Source organism: Amblyomma mixtum, chromosome 7 (assembly GCF_055824585.1).
Source record: "Amblyomma mixtum isolate Tamu chromosome 7, ASM5582458v1, whole genome shotgun sequence".
Lineage (NCBI taxonomy): Eukaryota > Metazoa > Arthropoda > Arachnida > Ixodida > Ixodidae > Amblyomma > Amblyomma mixtum.
In genome coordinates this window covers 43556059-43572993 of record NC_143018.1, presented here as the reverse complement: position 1 = coordinate 43572993, position 16935 = coordinate 43556059, and the positions used below count along the sequence as shown (strand labels likewise).

Sequence of the window (16935 nt, the reverse complement as noted above, 5' to 3'; positions counted from 1 at the left end):
TTTAATTGTTAATGCGACGATTTGAGCTTTAACAAAGTCTCAGCGCAGTTCACTGTTTCGTCCATTGGTTATACATTTTGTCAGACATAAATAAAAGCGTGTTAGCCGCAATTGCAATTTTTTTTGTAGATTTACGTTACGTAGAGGGCCCACAGATGCCGCCAGCTTTTACAGAGACGTGTGGTCACTGGAGAGAAAGATAGTGAGCAACGACGCTCACGCGCAGACGACTCCCGTTTCATTGCACTGGCTTTGGTGCTGCTCCTTCAGCCGGCTTATCTTTACGCGCAAAGAACCTATGCTGCCCTTTGAAAAATAAATGCAGTTGATACCAAGTTGAAAGAGCTGGCGTTTTCTGCTAAGCCCCGTCAACACATGAAAGTATTTTATTCAGACACCTTTAAGGGTTGTTTTAAGGATTGTTTTAAGAGGCACACAGAAAGACGAAAATATTTCAATTAATGAAAGACCCCTTCTCGCCTCACAGAGAACGTTCAGAAGCGGTGAAGTGGCGTATCTCACCGCACAGTTATTTATTAATCATAGCAGCAATCAAAGACCTTCAAATAGTTTTGGAGTTACTAAGGATTGCCGTCCCGAGAAACTGACATAACCAAAAATGCAATCTTGTTACACTTACACAGCAATGATACAGACGTAAGATTGGTAATTGCAAAATCAGAAAGTGATTCCTCACAACTTAGAATGTGTTTTTTGGTTGAACAGCACGTTTAAATCAAGTGGTCTAGCATACGTCGAGAATGCGAACAATTGTGGCACTTTTTGGTAAAGGTAAGCGGTGAGCGTAAACGTAGCGCGTCGATCCAGACACTACAAGTCAAAATTCAACTTCATCTTTCGTAGAGGAGCAGTCACTCGAAGCGCCATAGATGGCACGCACGTTAAACAGTTTGAAATTCACATGGTTTCGTTTTTCCTCCCTGTGCAGCAGTCGATAATTTCGCGTTGCAGAACTGCTTTCGCCCTTTCTCGGCTCGGCAGAATACTAAAAATAAAGGAGTAGTAATTAGCATTTTTCATAGTTTATTCTGTTCCAAGCGCAAAATAATCAGATACACCTGCCATTAAGCCGCTTAGAGTAGCAATTCTACGGCCTCTCAAAATCCCTAGATTTCACAAAAAAGACGCTAGATCCCTGAAGCAAAAAAAAACCCCTAGATCTAGGGATAAATCCCTAGGGTTGGCATCACTGTGTATGGTGCACAGCAAAACGAACACTTTAAGCCCATATCAGATTAAAATTTAGTTTCGGTTTTGAATATAAATTTTATAAATAAAAACAAGTACAATCATAAATTTTTTTACTCTGGCATGACTTTTCCCGGCAGCATGAATGCATAGCAAAGAACAATAGTTTAAAAAATAAAAGAAAAGAAAAGTACTACGTACGGTAATGCGGTTGATGGGCGTCAGCAAAGCGGTGATGGTCGCCGTATGAGAGTGCTTGGCGCTGTGCTTCTTTGTTCGCTCCTTGGATAATATAATCGTAGTAATTCCGCACAATGTCTGCATTACCGAGGAGAATAATCAAGGTAAATAAGCTCGCATCCGTCCCGGGTCGGGGACACTGCGGTGCGAACGAACGCCGCTTCGCTCAACGCCGGCGCTCGCTGCCATGGAACCCTGCCAGTATGACGTTGACATTAGGCCTGACTCCGGGGATAGCCGGCTTTTGCTCACTTGGGTCGCTAGAAAATCGCACTGTAGCCGCGACCTAGTCGAACGGCAGAGGCGAACTTCGTTTCAAACGATTTCGAACCTGGTTTCGAGCTTGCGGGATCGCAGGCGCCGCGCTTTGCGAGCCGAAAGCACTTGCCCGGTAGCCGTCATGGGCGGAGTGCAATTATTCGATTCGAGTAAGTTCTTTTGCTACCGACACGGAAAGTGAGACCCACGCGGAGTTCTCGTGACCCGCGAATACTTTGCGCATCTTGTGCCCGCTCAATTTCTCGACATTTTTTGTCCAGCGTTTCTGAGTGTCTGTTCTGTTTAGTCGTTTCACGGTCGATCCCGATCCGATTAGGGTGCTGACCCAGCTACGTTTCTCTGTCTTGCAGGAAACTCAGCGCCTCATGGCTGAACCTGTGCCGGGTATTAGTGCAGTTCCAGACGAAAGCAACGCGAGGTACTTTCACGTCATTGTAACCGGTCCCGAAGGGGTAAGTGTACCGGCGTCTTAACGAAACCTTGACCTCTAAGCTTCTGATTTCATCTTTTTTTTTATCGTGTTCAAGGTACGGGAGGGTACTGGGGTGTACAGGAAACAGCAGCGATCGGCGTAAACAGAAGCCTGTAAAGAACGCCCAGGCCACTCCAGGAACGCCTGGATGGCGGATAAGCTTGCGTCGAGGTTTTTTCTTTTTCTTTTCGAAACTTTTCATTCAATTTGGCGATTCGCTTCGCCGGTGAGTTTCATTTGGTACAGTCTTATCGCGTAGTCCGGGGTGTTCTTCCGTTGGTTAGTGTGGATAGGAGCTCGCAGGCTTCCTGTGCGTTCTCTGGAGAGGAATTGAACGCGCATGGAGGCACTCATTTACCTCGTTTCACAAAATGACCGATGATTGTGTTCGTCAACGAATTAGATTGCATAACTCGAGAGGACTGGTGGTAGTGTGTACATGCAGTGTTTGAATTATGTAATGCCTAGTCGGGTGCCGGGGTTTCTACTTTTGGCTGGGTGTGTGCTTCAATTGGGGAGAAATGTGATAAACTTCTTTGAATATGCAGCGTTTTTTTGCGTCTTGTTGCCTTCACTCACCTTTTTTTCAAAAGGTGGGCATGTGTTTGCAATGATGTGGTGCCTTGCCATGTTACCGAGCTTTTTTTTGTCACTGACATTTTGCGTTTCCTCTCCGCAGTCGCCTTTTGAAGGCGGCGTGTTCAAATTGGAGCTGTTCCTTCCCGAAGAGTACCCCATGCTTGCCCCCAAAGTGCGCTTCATGACCAAGATCTACCACCCCAACATTGACAAGCTGGGTCGCATATGCCTGGATATCCTCAAAGGTGCGCGGATCTTTCATGCCTCTGGACAGTTGTAGATTGTTCTGCTGACAGCTTTGTGGCCTCTTCGTGTGACTATTTGCCCAAGTTCCATGTGGTCTAGGCGACTCGAGAAAGATGTTGGCATTGAGGCCTTGAAAGAACACCGTTCTGCATGTTCCGGAATGGCATGGTTTCATTTCCTTTAAGCAGTGCAGTCCCCCAGCTTTCTATCAGACGGCTGTATAGCGAGAAAAAAAAATTTCATGAGAACAAACCACTGTTAAAACCGCTCATTTGCATTGTTTTGTCGCACAGTGGATTATCAACTGCATTATATAAAACTAAGATAGGAATTTGAATCCGCTTGCTTGAAGTAGGTTTTTAATTATTTTTTTAGCAGCGTTTACCATTGGTCCTGCACTGCAGCATTACCATTGCACTGCGGAATGCAACCTCTTAGGTTGCATTCTGATATGCTTTTGAACAAAAATTGCAGTTAAAGAAACTGCAACATGAGCCAGGAGGCAAAAGCGGAAATCGGGGTACTATACAGTGAGAGAGTGGAATTGTGGTTAGAAGTAACCTGCTCTGTGGCGATGTGGCACTTCACATGATGATTTCTATGGGCCTGATTTGGTAAATCAGCCTCACTTATGATCATGACCACGAAATTTCTTCCATACATCCACTATTATGTACCTACTGTTGTCTGAAGTCCGTGGACACATACACATGATGGCCGCCGCAGTGGTTCAGTGGTTATGGTGCTCGGCTGCTGACCCAAAGGACGCGGGTTCGATCCCGGTCGCGGCGGCTAGAATTTCTTTGGAGGAGAAATTCTAGAGGCCCGTGTACTGTGCGATGTCAGTGCACGTTAAAGAACCCCAGGTGGTCGAAATTTCCGGAGCCCTCCACTACGGCGTCTCTCATAGCCTTAGTCGCTTTGGGACGTTAAACCCCATAAACCATAACCAACCACATATACATGATGATGATGATAAGTGAATGAAGCAGGCAGCCAAAGTGAAAACTGCATTCAGTGCCACCCAACTGGGTGCCAAAGAAACTGAAAATTGCAGCGCACTTAGGCATGCCTCCTGCAGGCTTGGCTCTTACGCTGCTCCACATGCCCTTTATTCGCATGTCGTCGGTATGGTGCTTTCTGAATGACGGTGCTGACAGTTCTGGTGGTGTTCTGTGCGATGGCTATCACAGCACCTTGTTAAGAGCAGCTGCTGGTGTATTGGCACCACTAAAACCCTGTGCAATTTGAACTCTTGTAGCCGCTGGTCTGTGCAGTGTCACTTTAGTGACCAAGCATGCACGAAACGTTCATTGGAGTGCGTCATCAAGCCGTGCCACACTTGCAGTATTGTTTAAAACTGCACTTTCCAACGTACGCACCCCACTTCTACGGTGAAAACTTTGGGCTTCACCTCTCTTTGTGCACATATGCGCGTTCCTGGCAACTAGTAGCATGTAACACCTTCGGAGAAGCGGGATCACGCACTCTGCGCACATAGCGACTGCTGGGGAAAACAACTGGAGCACCATGCAGTTGATGCTCGTTGCAACTGTATCAGCCAGTGCTGGTTTCAGAACAGGAACTAGGTACAATAGCATCTATACTTCATCCCATAAGTTCGCAGTGGAGGGCAAGTTACGAGCGCGAGGCTGGCAAGAGACAATGGCTTCCACAAGCATGCTAGTCTCATATGCTGAGGAGCCAACTAGGCAGGTCTGGAAGCCGGCGACTCGTGCTTGTTGCTTCCACTGCATGACAAACTACTTGTGACACAAGGTAATAGTGACTGCGGAACATTTCGCGCATGCTTGGTCACTAGCGGGACACTGCAGCGTCCCAGTAACCAGAAAAGTTTATAAAAAAAAAAGTGCTCAGAGGTGCCAGCTCACCACTGCGTCTTACAAAGCGCTGCCAGGACCATCGGTGTTGTCTTTCAAAAAGCGCCGCATCAGTGACTAGCGATTGCAAGGCATGTAAGGCAGTGCGAGGGCCCCACCTGTAGTGGGCCTACCTGTGTGTACTGCACATCTCACTTTCTATTTTGGCTGCTTGCTTTGCGTATATCTGCATCTGTTTATAAGTGTTTCATTGGGTTACAGGATATGGGTGTGCATTAGTAAGGGAATGTTGCAAACGGGTTAACCACAAGAAGAGAAGAGTCTCAAAACGAGTGCAGGCTTGGAGCTGATTTTGTTAAAAATTGGAAAGCTTCTGGGGCTTTTCTATTTTGAACAGTGATCATAATACGTTTCGAATGAAATTTAGGCCATTTGCTTCACATTGCACCCATACCAATTAACCTGAGCCGTCCAGTGTGTGGCGTTGTCATAAGCACAGGTGGCTGTGCTTAAAACACAGTATTATAGTTGCACATTGACATGACCAACATCTGCGTCCTTTTTGCTAATGTTAGGTGAACCCACTCGCACCTTTTTCGCAGTTGTAATAATATTGATCATTTGATGAAAGAAACCACGAGGCTTACTGTGCAGAAGTGAGTTTCTCAAAACACTTGTGACCATGCCATAGCTGTGATAAACGTTACTGCAGCTTTTCTCATTGCCTAATGTGACTAGTTTTTTGAGCCGGTAGGTGCATTCACGGGTGCGAAAGAAGCACTGGAATCTGTGGCTAGGTGTGCACTGGAAGGCCAAGCAGCCGCTGGTTCGGCCAGCATATTCAGAACATGCTCAAAATCACTTGCAAGGCAGCAGGTCATACCAGCACCAGTGGTGTCGCAGTGGTGGTTTTCAGAAGGGTGATTCGGCAATGAACGCAAGCTTAGGAAGTGTCTACCGTGTCAGTGGTTATGATGCTCGGCTGCTGACCCGAAAGACGTGGGTTTGATCCCGCCCGTGGCGGTCGAATTTTGATGGAGGCAAAATTCTAGAGGCCCGTGTGCTGTGCGATGTCAGTGCATGTTAAGGAACCCCAGGTGGTCGAAATTTCCGGAGCCTTTCACTACGGCATCCCTCTTAGCCTGAGTCGCTTTGGGACGTTAAACCCCATAAACGAAACCAGATTTTGACGGATGGGTTGTATGGGGAATTTCGCATCTGGTATGGTCAGAGAGCACAGATTTTCTTCCAATTTGACAACCTGTGTGGATACAGCATGGACGCTTGTGCCTTGGGCCTCAAGGTTTTTGACGGCAGGCGGAATTGTGAACCTGTAGTGGGCTTTCATGAAAGCTATTCCCTCTGGTGAGTGCAATCGCTGTAAGCTCGTCCACTCAAAAACTGGTCCTGGATACACACCACAGTAATGCAAAACACCAGTGCACACCACTTGAGAAAATGTGGGCACTGTGTGCACATTGTCGCAGCTGTGTCACAGCTACTGGCCCAAACATGTTTGTCGTGCACAGAATAATGTGGACCATGGTTCGACGGGCGAACTCTTCTGATGAGTTACCTGGCGAAAATTAATGGATGTTAAATACGTGTGCAAGTAAATGCATCATGTAAGCGTTGCCCATAAAGGCAGCAAACCTCTTTGTTCCTGTTTCACAACAGAAGAGAACAGTTGAAGCACTGAAGCATGGTTTGTGTTATTATTCTGCCTCTTTGTCGTATGACACCATGCTTCTCAAGCAGCGAGAGCACTGCGAGTTCGTATATGTTCAGGCCTGCATAGTAACTGTAAAGTATGTGCTTGTATGTATCTACAGCACTGCTGCTTGTGCACACTGCTAACTGATCCTATTGTCACAACGGGCTTGGCCAATCAGAGGTGACAGCGCTGCTCGTAGAATTTGTCAGTGCATGTTTCCTTATTGTAAACGGGGTTTGTGGTCATTTGTGACCAGTTCGAGATTTTTTTATTATTCAGGTAGCCTTGCATTATAGAATTACTGTTCTTTTTTTTTTTTAAGATGGTATGTTCAGCATTTTCTTCCAAGTGATTCCAGCAGCTGCTCATTGTCTTACAAGCAGGTGAACTGCCTTTGGGTTAGAATAGTACTTGGTCATGCAGTTCATTTCAGTTGTGTGTTCACAGTGTGTGAAGCTTGTTAAAAAGAACTGTCTTTTTTATTTCTTGTTCATTTTCTTGAAGCTTCTTCCTAATAGATATTTTTCTTTGAGTGACACACAAGTTCAAGACAGTTCAGTGAAGTAGCACTTTGTTGAACTAGGCAACCTCTCAGCCTCTATCTCATCACTTGGTACATTCAGCCGAGGTTCCCAGCCTTCATTGAACTCTGCCCTCGTTGGGAGCTTGATTGTGCTTGTCACTGCCACGTGCCATTGTCTGTCTTTTTGAGCTGTGCGTGTATAATGGATGTGCTTGGACCTCCTGCATAATTTAAACGTGTTTGTTCCTTTCCAGACAAGTGGAGCCCGGCGCTCCAGATCCGCACGGTGCTGCTGTCCATCCAGGCTCTGCTGAGTGCTCCAAACCCGGATGACCCTCTGGCGAATGATGTGGCCGAGCAGTGGAAGGTCAACGAGGCAGAAGCCATCAAAACAGGTCTCTGCTGCTGCTGCTGCTGCTCCATCCATCACCTTGTGAAATGGTGTTGGACAGAATGGGGTTGAGCACTTTACCTTGGGCATTTATCAGTCATGGTTACTGGGGGGTTAAGGCAGTAGTGGGTGCCACTAGCAGATCTCGTGAGTGTGGCAGTCCCCAGGTGGTACCATGTTTTTGATTTGTTAGTACTGCAGTGCTGAAGAGGGATTCCTGCCAGTTGGGAATGCAGAAAGAGCACTGGGAATACACTCAAGATCTTCAGCGGAAGCGAAGGCAAAAGCTGAAGATTTAAAGGGCCCATAAAATGGTTGTAAGGATGGTATAAAATGCTTGCCTTATTGTAAATTGAAGGCTAATGAGTGTTCATGCCAGGTACTGGTCCTTAATAACAAGCTTGGTAATTTCAAATAATGTTTAAAAATTCCAAATTTTCAGCGCTCGCGGCGCACTGAAAGCAATGCTACTGCCCACAGTTTGTCTTCAACCAATTGCAGCGATTTGAGAAGTTCGAATATCAGTCACATGATATGCTTTGCTTCAGTAGAATTGCACGTTGATTTCGTTGGTGCATGACTTTTCATAAACAGCGCAGCGACAGTAGGTGCTGACTGTACTGAAAGTTCATTTAAAAGAAGGAAAACTGCAAAAGTACAGTTTTTGCAACCAAGTGTACATGTGCTAAGAATAATCAACATCCATGCTTCAGTCGTGTGCGTGGAGATACCTTTACTCACCCCGCCGCGGTGGCTCAGTGGCTACGGCGCTCGGCTGCTGACCCGAAAGACGCGGGTTCGATCCCGGCCGCGGTGGCTGAATTTTTTGAAGGCGAAATTCTAGAGGCTCGTGTGCTGTGCGATGTCAGTGCACGTTAAAGAACCCCAGGTGGTCGAAATCTCCGGAGCCCTTCACTACGGCGTCTCTCATAGCCTCAGTCGCTTTGGGACGTTAAACCCCAGTAAACCAAACCATACCAATCACCGTCATGCATGACAACAAAAGGTGTGCTTACATTCGTTCCACTGTTCTTGTGAATGGATTGAATGATTTCTCTTAAGAATTCATTATTATGTCTGTGCAGGACTTTAGCTTCGTTGAAAATATAGTGCAAGGGGGGAGTACGACAACATTCCTTGTAATGCAAGGCTAACTTTGAGGAGGGAGCACCTTTCAAAGAAGTGCTGTTGCCTCCTGCAGATGGTTATTCCCACACCTTCCTGTTTGCCCCATGTAGTTCTCTCCACATGTGATAGGAGCGCATCCACTACACTTGCAGCGCAGGGGGCAAACTTGAGTCATGGTTCACCTCGCATGTTCTTTTTCTTCCGCTGTTTTGTACTGCTTCTCTGATTCTCCTCGCGACCCATCTACTCGATCACGTGACGTGTGTCGCTGTACTGCTCGTAGTCACCGTACTACTCAGCCACACTTGCACCACGTCTGCATTAGCACTATCGTCATCCCACAGCAAGTCATTCTAACTCCGTCGCCCATCGAAATCCCACACTTCACAAACAGCCGCACTGGTTGTTGCATGCAACAGCTGAAAATTTTGCCTCACCTGTATATCACCCATTCAGGTACGTTGGACTTGCGGCCCGACGTGCAGTTGTTCGTTTCTTCTGCGTAAAGAGTATTAGCCATTGATTGCAGCTGTGAACGAGCGCCGGATGCTTCCGCAGCACAAATGACGATTGACGAAGCACTACATTAAAAACTGGTAAAACATGGCTGGCAGTCATCAAACGCTTCAAACAGGGCCAAAGAGAAACTACGCGTGAGCGGTGTGAGCTGTTCCATGAGCTTCCAGCACTCCCCGGAAGCGCTGTTGTTTTGAGTGGCAATGCCGCAGTGATTGGAACAGCGGCCCTTCTATCAGCTATTGGCACTCCCTTGAGCGCTGTGTGCACAGTTGAAAGTAAAAAAAGAAGTAAAAATCCTTTCAAACAAGCACGCTAAATAGCCGAATGCTACTGGGTAGAGCTGTAGAGCAAACATAATATTGCAACCACGCTGTAGCATCCATGACATCTCGTTTGGCTGCTTGCCTTTATTTATGGTGCCATGCTTTGGTTTCAGTTGTAAGTCGACCCCCCCCCCCCCCTCTTACAGCCCTAGTGTGGCACCTTTTGGTGGTGCTCACACATAGTTTCGTGTCAGTGTTAGGAGATGGGGTGAAAAAATAATCAGATTAAGTCATGGCGGTAAGCGATTGGCGACAATGAGGAAACACCGCTACACAGTAGACAGCATGTCTGCAGAGGAGCGAGTGTGTGTAAAGCTGCAGATCTATGCTTGAAAGGGCACGACTGCACAACTTAGTCCATCAATTTGGCTAGCTTGTATCAGCATTTTTCGGATTAAACTGAAAATATCCAATCCTTAGGTATATGTCTTGTCCTTTAAAGGGGCCCAGAAACACAATCTTAGTTAACTGTTTTGCCTGTTGATTGCATACAGGCAGTTACAATGGTGCTATTAGCGTCGGTAATACCGCATACATTCCGTTTTTTAATATTTTAATGTCCTCCCAAAAACAACTTCATGGCTCTGATGGTGTCGCCACACAGTGGCGGGTTTTTAGCAGCGGATATGACATCACCTGGCGCGAGCTTGATGGCCGGACAAACAGTAAATATCCTGCAAATTGTGTGAATAAATAGACACATTTTGTCACCTGTCTGCGTTTTATATTAGATCAACAAAAACAATTTGTTTGTCTTAGATAAAAGCCCTGCAAAGCAAGTAAAATAAAAATACACCACCAGGGGCGCTCTGGCATGGAAACAACGTTCCAGTCTCAGCAAGAACGAGTTACAGGGAGCAGGCAACCATGGAGTGCAAACTTCTGCGACGTGCTCTGGCTGGCTGTTTTGATTGGTTGCGCCAGGTGCCGTCATTGGGAGAGCGAAGTAGGAGTGGGAAGCCCCGCCAAAATCAAGTTGAGGGCAGCGTTTTGTTTGCTTGTATTTTGAAATTTCTCCACTGAACAACTCCCGTTCCTGTGCATCGATTCAGCATCTGTGTGACATAAAGAACCCACCTGAAGTATAGCCGGTATTCCCCCAGGCAGTGTTTCGCAGCCCCTTTAAGCAGCTCGTCATGAGCATGGTCTTCGGCAAGGAACACGGGATTGCACTGGAGAGCTTGCAAAGTACCTTGATAGGCTGTGTTCTGAAGGTGCCGGCATGTAGGACTATCTTTATGTAAAACAGGAAGCTCAGTTACTACGAACTTCAAATTGATATTAACCAATGCAATGTGCCTGACTGTCGGGTCTGCTATAACTGGGCTTGATTCTACTCCCGTTAGGTTTGATGGGTGATGAGAAGGTTCCTTGGGGGCTAGGGGGTAACGAAGGAACTTCTTTAGAGATGGAAGGACAGTAGAGTGGTATAGACGGCAAACGTGGGTCCACAAGGTTTTACCTTAGATTATGCAAGGGAGTGGACTAGGAAGGAAGGCCGTGGATCTCTTTGGGCAGTGGTCTTTTATTGTTGAAAAGTGGATGCACCCAATGTGGGCAAGTGCTGTGTGTGGGGAGATCGGGCAGAGCTGTTAGGTTTCAGTTTTGTGAAGTCATGGTTGGCACAGAACAGGAATGACTGCAGATTGCTGGGGAGGCCTTTGTGCTTCACTGGCCCGGGTGGTGACGGGAAGTTTCTGCAGTGGCTTTTCTGAGTGGCATGCCTTGTATGCATACATCCCGTAGGCTACTCACTGCTGGGCTTCTCCTTATGTGGCATGACAGGATTTCTATTCGAAACTGAACATGCATTGCATTAATTGCTGAACAACTGCTTGGTGACAACCTAGAATCACCATGGTTGTTGTCATCAGTATTCAGGAATGATTCGAGCTCTCCCAGTGACCACCAGTTATTTCTGGCACCTGTTCACAGGCGTGGCCACATTTTGATGGGGGTGAAATTCTAGAGGCCTGTGTACTGTGTGATGTTAATTCATGGTTGATATGAAATTCGGTATGGTACGGTTTGTGAAATTTTATGCACATTGTTGGAACACTCTTCCTTGCCCTTGCGGGTCATACGTATGCAGAAGCCATGACTGCCGGTCATTCAGTATGCACCCTCAAGCACTGAGCAGTGGTATGGCCGAAACAAATTCCTTCAGCCGTATATACTTGTGCAAGGGCCACCCCCATCCCGAACTGCGCAGCGTGTAATCTGAAAAAAAAAAAAAAAAAGATAAAAAAAAATCAGCCAGAATAATTGTTTCATATGTGCATAATTTTGTCCGCATGTTCGTGAACATGTGCATTAGCGTTGCTCACTCGTCTTGTCTGCTCGCTGTTCGCATCAGAAAGGACAAAACATGTTGCAAGGTAATATTGTAACGTGGCGGCCAGCCGAAGAATGAGGCGTAGTGAACCATGAACAAGAGATGATTTAATGGCCGCTGGCCTAGCGCGAGAGCTCCGTCCCGCGCCACTGCCAGCTTCGTCTTCGTCACAATATGACATCCACCCACACTAGCGGCACGTTTCCTTGTGGTAGCACGGCACCTGTCAGGCTTGAGCACACCCTTCACCTGGTGTCGCTAGGCCTAGAGTGCTTTGCGTTGAAGCTGCTGTGAAAGTGCTTTGAATCGAGTCGCAATTTGTCGTACAAGGTCTAACTTTGTCGGCAGTTTGCCATAACACGATAACCTCACATTAAATTGAATGTAGCATGACTTATTTTCAAAGGCCTTCGTCAGTGAAGTGCATGGAAAAGCAGGCCAGGTGAAGGCCACCTCACACTGACGGCCGCGGGTCGCGTGTGAGGAACTCTGCTCGGAGTCGTCGGCCAAGGCATCATTACTGTCACTCCAACGCTGTATCAGTTAATTTGCGCCGGTCATCGGATGCGTGCCCTATCAGCCATACTTTTAGTGCATCACGTATTTGAAGGATTCGCCAGGGCTGAGCTGATTGACCATAAAAATGGGTGTTGCAGCACGAAAGGGGGACGCGTTTTTAGGGCTGCATTGTAGTCTAGAAAAGCATCCCATCAAAACCGAAAAAAAAAAAGGTGCGGCCCTTACATAAGTGTATACAGTGATGCATTTCCGGTGTTTCAGCATTCTAATTTTGCTCTTACTTGCGGTGATGTGAACACTTTTTGTGACGCCATGAGATTCGTATCAGCGCGATTCTTCTGTGATATCAGGTCATGTTGCCATGGTCGACAGTTATGTACCTGGGGACAAACAGCTGGCAACCACAAAGAATTTTGTGCCCTGCAGGGTTGGTTCATGTTGAGAGGAAGAATGATGCGGACAATTTCTGATGACCTGATGATGTTTTCCAGTATCATGAGCCATGGCACCACGGTTGCTTGTTGCCACGATGCTTGAAATCTTTCTGCAAGATGCTCATGACTTGAACCTATCAGTCGACTGAGCCCCATGACTACTAAACTTGTTTATGGACGGTCCTTGCTTGCAGGATTTAAACATTTTTATTTTTTTTTTGCTCCGTGTGCTTTTCAACATGATATACGGTCGAGCCCAGATCGGTCGAACCCGGATATCTCGAATTCTTGGCTCTATGGTACCCAACGCCCAGATCATCTCCTTGAGAGTACCCTGTAAAGGTATAGGAAAGTCGCATAGTGTATCGAACTTCGTGCTACACCCTTGTAAGTGGTGCTTCCAACAGCACTCTTCGATCACTTTTCGCATGCGGAGATGCATTGGTTGTGCGGCCTTCGGCGCCTGCTGGCAGGGTTAGTGCTTTGAAATCGAGTGATGAGGTTGACATGGGGTGTTCTTGAGAGTTGTCTTTGACCTCTTCTTGTGCTCATTTTCTGCCCTGCGTCATTGTCATTCAGTGAAGGCAACTTAACTAAATGTTGCGGCAGAACTCGCCTGGGATGCTTTGCTGCCGATGGTACTGCAAAAACTAATGAGACCTTCATTTAAATGACCAGGTAACAAGATTAGATGTCTTATAATAGGCAGTGGCTAGTTTCAAAGTACCATCCACTACTGCTTTGATGCAAAGCAGGTTATAGGCATAGCAACGCCTAGCGACCATTGTATCGCCAGCATGTTGGAGGGCTGCACGTCGTTCCAAGAACCTCGTCGCTGTAGCATAGGTGCAATGTATTCTTGCTTCTAGGTTCCAGGTAAGCCTATGTACCGCCATTTTTAGTATATCGAACTGTGTCGTCATCATCCCCTTTGAGTTCGATATATCTGGGTTCGGCTATTTTATTATGGAAGTTGACCACTTGAATTGATGGTTCATGTAGCTCAAACTACACTCCGTTTCATGCATCAGGTGCAACTCTATAAAATGTGCGGAAGTAGTCCGCATCAAGAAATAAAAAGAGGCGTGTTACTCTGCGCTTGTTTCCTGGCCGAGCGTTCTAAAGACAGGAGAAAGTGACTGCATGTCATCGGCAGTAAGAGCACATTTATAATAAAACTGGCGACTAATGTATCATGTAGTAAGCCTCCACGCAAAGCATTTATTATTGTTCGCTCGCCGCAAGGAATGCACTACTTTTTTATCGCGGATGGAGACAGCACAAAAAAGAGCACTAGCTGTGACAGTGTTTCACCTCATCTATGAAGCGGAGTGTAGTCATTGCTAACAGGAAAGAGGTATGGCACTTTTTTTTGTTGTTGTTGCTTTGTGTTTGTAACCCCTGTTCTTTTGTTCTCCTCCCCACTTTTTTCATTGCAGCGAGAGAATGGACAAGGCTATATGCGATGAATGGCTGAGGCATAGCAAGAGGAGGTCTAGCACTGCTGGTGGCGTCATCATGCTTGGAAGTGTTTCTTTTTTTCTTAAAGGGGAGTGAAAAAAAAAATAATGGCAAAAAATACAGCAACTCGTGGTACTAGGTACACAAATGGAGGAGAAAGAAGAGAAGAGGACACAAGCACCGCAGATGTGGCCCAAACATGGCAGCACGGATGATGATGATGCCACACCTCTGCCACCGTGATTGTGTTTTTCTTTTTTTTTTTCTTCCGCCGTGTTTTCATCATCCATCGCTTGTGGGGGCTGGCAGGACTTGAGGGAGAAAGGAAGATGGTGCAAGAGGGGGGAGGAGGGGTCTTCAGCGTGTGCGTGCGTGTTGGCCACTCGGACCTTTTTTTTAATCTTCGAGTTCTTCTCTTGAAAGTTTTTCTCTTTGTTTTTTCTGTTCTGCTTGACACGTCGTGTCTGCATGTTCTGTGCACACCTCCTTCCCCCCCCCCCCCCCTTGTTTCTTTTCCTTTTCGTTGTTTTTTTCCCCCCCAGTTCCCGGTGTCACGGTAAAATTGTCCACAATCCCTTTGTGCAGTCATGGCTTTGTAAATAACCCTTCCCTCCCTCCGTTCCCCGTGATTTGTCTATTAAGTCTCTCAAGGGTGGTGGTGATGGAGATGCCATTCACTCTGGTGATGATTTGAAGTGGTGACTTGCAACTCTTGCCATGACTGCCTTCCTCCAGGTGGCGCCTTGCTTGCTTTCCCCCCTCGTCCTCCTCCTCTTGCGGCTTTTCCTTTTTCTCCACCTTTGTGTTTTTGGTACCGAGTTGAGGCGACGACGACAAGACGCCCACGGCTTCTCTGGATGACGACAACAGTGTGTGGATGTGTGCAGTTGGGTTTTGCTAAGCGTTGCGTTTTTTTTTTTCCTCGATCTCCCTCTGGGGGCCTGCTATACATGAAACGTGCACTTAGGAAAACATGGATTTCTTTTCTTCCTTTCTAAGGTCGTGTACAAAGTCTCAAAATAAATTTTTTTTTTCCTTTTTAAAAACCGAAATTGTGGCTGGGTAGTTTATTGTGTTGTTGCATTTGAATGCTCGAAGTGCTCCTTATGTGTGCTCTCAGCAGAACTCAGTTTCATGCATCAGGTGCAACGCTGTCCACATGAAAAAATAAAGGAAGGCATGTTATTCTGCACTTGCTTTGGGGCAGAGTGGTCTAAGGTGTGAGAAAGCGACAGCGTGTCATCAGCAATAAGAGTGCATTTAATCAAGCTCATCACAAATGTATCGTGTAAAGCTTGGAGGCAAAGCTGTTTCTATTTTTCGGTCACCACAAGGAGAGCACTACTTATTGGTCACAGATGTTGGCTGTGCAAACAAGAGTGCTAGCTTTCACAGCGTTGCACCTGATTTATGAAATGGAAGATATGCTAGGGGCACGTGGTAATCTCGGAATCCTAGGCTCTAGCTTTTCTTTGTTGGATGCTGTTGAATGGTAATGACAAAGTGAAAGTTTGGAGTCCTGAGCCAGACATTTGTAGGACCACTGTTGTGGCAGACACCGAAACAACTTGAAGGATGCACTGGTTGTTTAGAGGTTGCATTAGCAAACCAGGAACAAGGTAAAAATAGTTTCGCTTACTGCCAGCTGCACCATAGAAATGATGAAATGTGCAAGTTCATCACCATAGCACTGCTTGCAAGCTAGTTACAAGAATGGAACAGGTACAGAAATTTTAATGACTTGGAGTTTCAGCTTTCCTACCCAGTACATTATAATTTGGAATTTTCCGCCTTTCATGACACGCTGAAGCGAGGCTGGCTTGGTCTTGCTGCTTGGCTTTAAAAGCACGGGGCGAATTGTAGCTTCGGAGAGTCGAAAGGCAGGAGATTCAAAAATTAAATCGGTTTCAGAATTTCTTTGTACCAGGCAGCTGAGTAATTTTAGCGCAAAGGAAACGCGACGGAAGGACGAGACTGAACTGACAGGCTCTACAGTGTCCGTTTCTTCCTGTATGTTCGTCGCGTTGCCTTCGCGCACCGCGAATACCTTTTGACAAGCTCTGTACACAATTGTGAAGAGCCGCCGCGGGTGCTCATTGGTTATAGCGCTCGGCTGCTGACCCGAAAGACGCGGGTTCGATCCCGGCTGCGGCGGTCGAATTTCGATGGAGGCGAAATTCTAGAGGCTCGTGTACTGTGCGGCGCCATTGCACGTTAAAGAACCCCAGGTGGTCGAAATGTCCGGAGCCCTTCTCTACGGCGTCTTTCATAGCCTGGGTTGGTTTGGGTCGTTAAACCCCATAACCGAACCAAACCCGGGACCGGCGCACAGAATTCCTCTTAGACAAAAAAGTAGCCCATTGTTAAAACTTCTCTTGTCGCGTAAACAAGAAGCTAATCACGAGAAATAGTTATACCTTTTAGAATTTTAATACCTGGCTTGATTACCTAAGCCAAACATTAAAAAGCCGAAAGACGCGGGTTCGATCCTTGCTGCGGCGGCTGAATTTCAATGAAGGCGAAATTCTGGAGGCCCGTATACTGTGCGATGTCAGTGCACGTTAAAGAACCCCAGGTGGTCGAAATTTCCGGGGCCCTTCACTGCGGCGTCCCTCATAGTCTCAGTCGCTATGGGACGTTAAACCCAATAAACCAACCAACCGATTTCGTTTATTTTTGTGATTGGCTGTCGGAGTAATACAGTTGTTTTATCTCCCCCCAC

At 46.7% G+C, this 16935-nt stretch overlaps 1 protein-coding gene across 2 annotated transcripts; it reads left to right on the top strand.

Annotated features, from left to right (window-relative positions):
- Positions 1-1415: 1415 nt before the first annotated feature.
- LOC149335825 (ubiquitin-conjugating enzyme E2 N) lies at positions 1416-15265 on the top strand. Of its 2 annotated transcripts, none has more exons than XM_089552383.1 (5): positions 1416-1553; positions 2079-2180; positions 2880-3024; positions 7358-7498; positions 14192-15265. In XM_089552383.1, exons 1-5 carry the CDS (start codon positions 1524-1526, stop codon positions 14227-14229), a joined length of 456 nt encoding a protein of 151 aa, XP_089408509.1. In that variant the 5' UTR covers positions 1416-1523; the 3' UTR covers positions 14230-15265. The 2 variants fall into 2 exon arrangements, with proteins under 2 accessions (XP_089408509.1, XP_089408511.1); XM_089552385.1 differs by lacking the exon at positions 1416-1553 and adding an exon at positions 1680-1877.
- The last annotated feature ends 1670 nt before the right edge of the window (positions 15266-16935 follow it).

Coding starts and splice junctions, on each gene's coding strand:
- LOC149335825 (XM_089552383.1), top strand. CDS start 1,524: ATGTCTGCATTACCGAGGAGAATAATCAAG. Junction 3,025..7,357: donor ATGCCTGGATATCCTCAAAG/GTGCGCGGATCT, acceptor GTTCCTTTCCAG/ACAAGTGGAGCCCGGCGCTC. Junction 7,499..14,191: donor GGCAGAAGCCATCAAAACAG/GTCTCTGCTGCT, acceptor TTTTCATTGCAG/CGAGAGAATGGACAAGGCTA.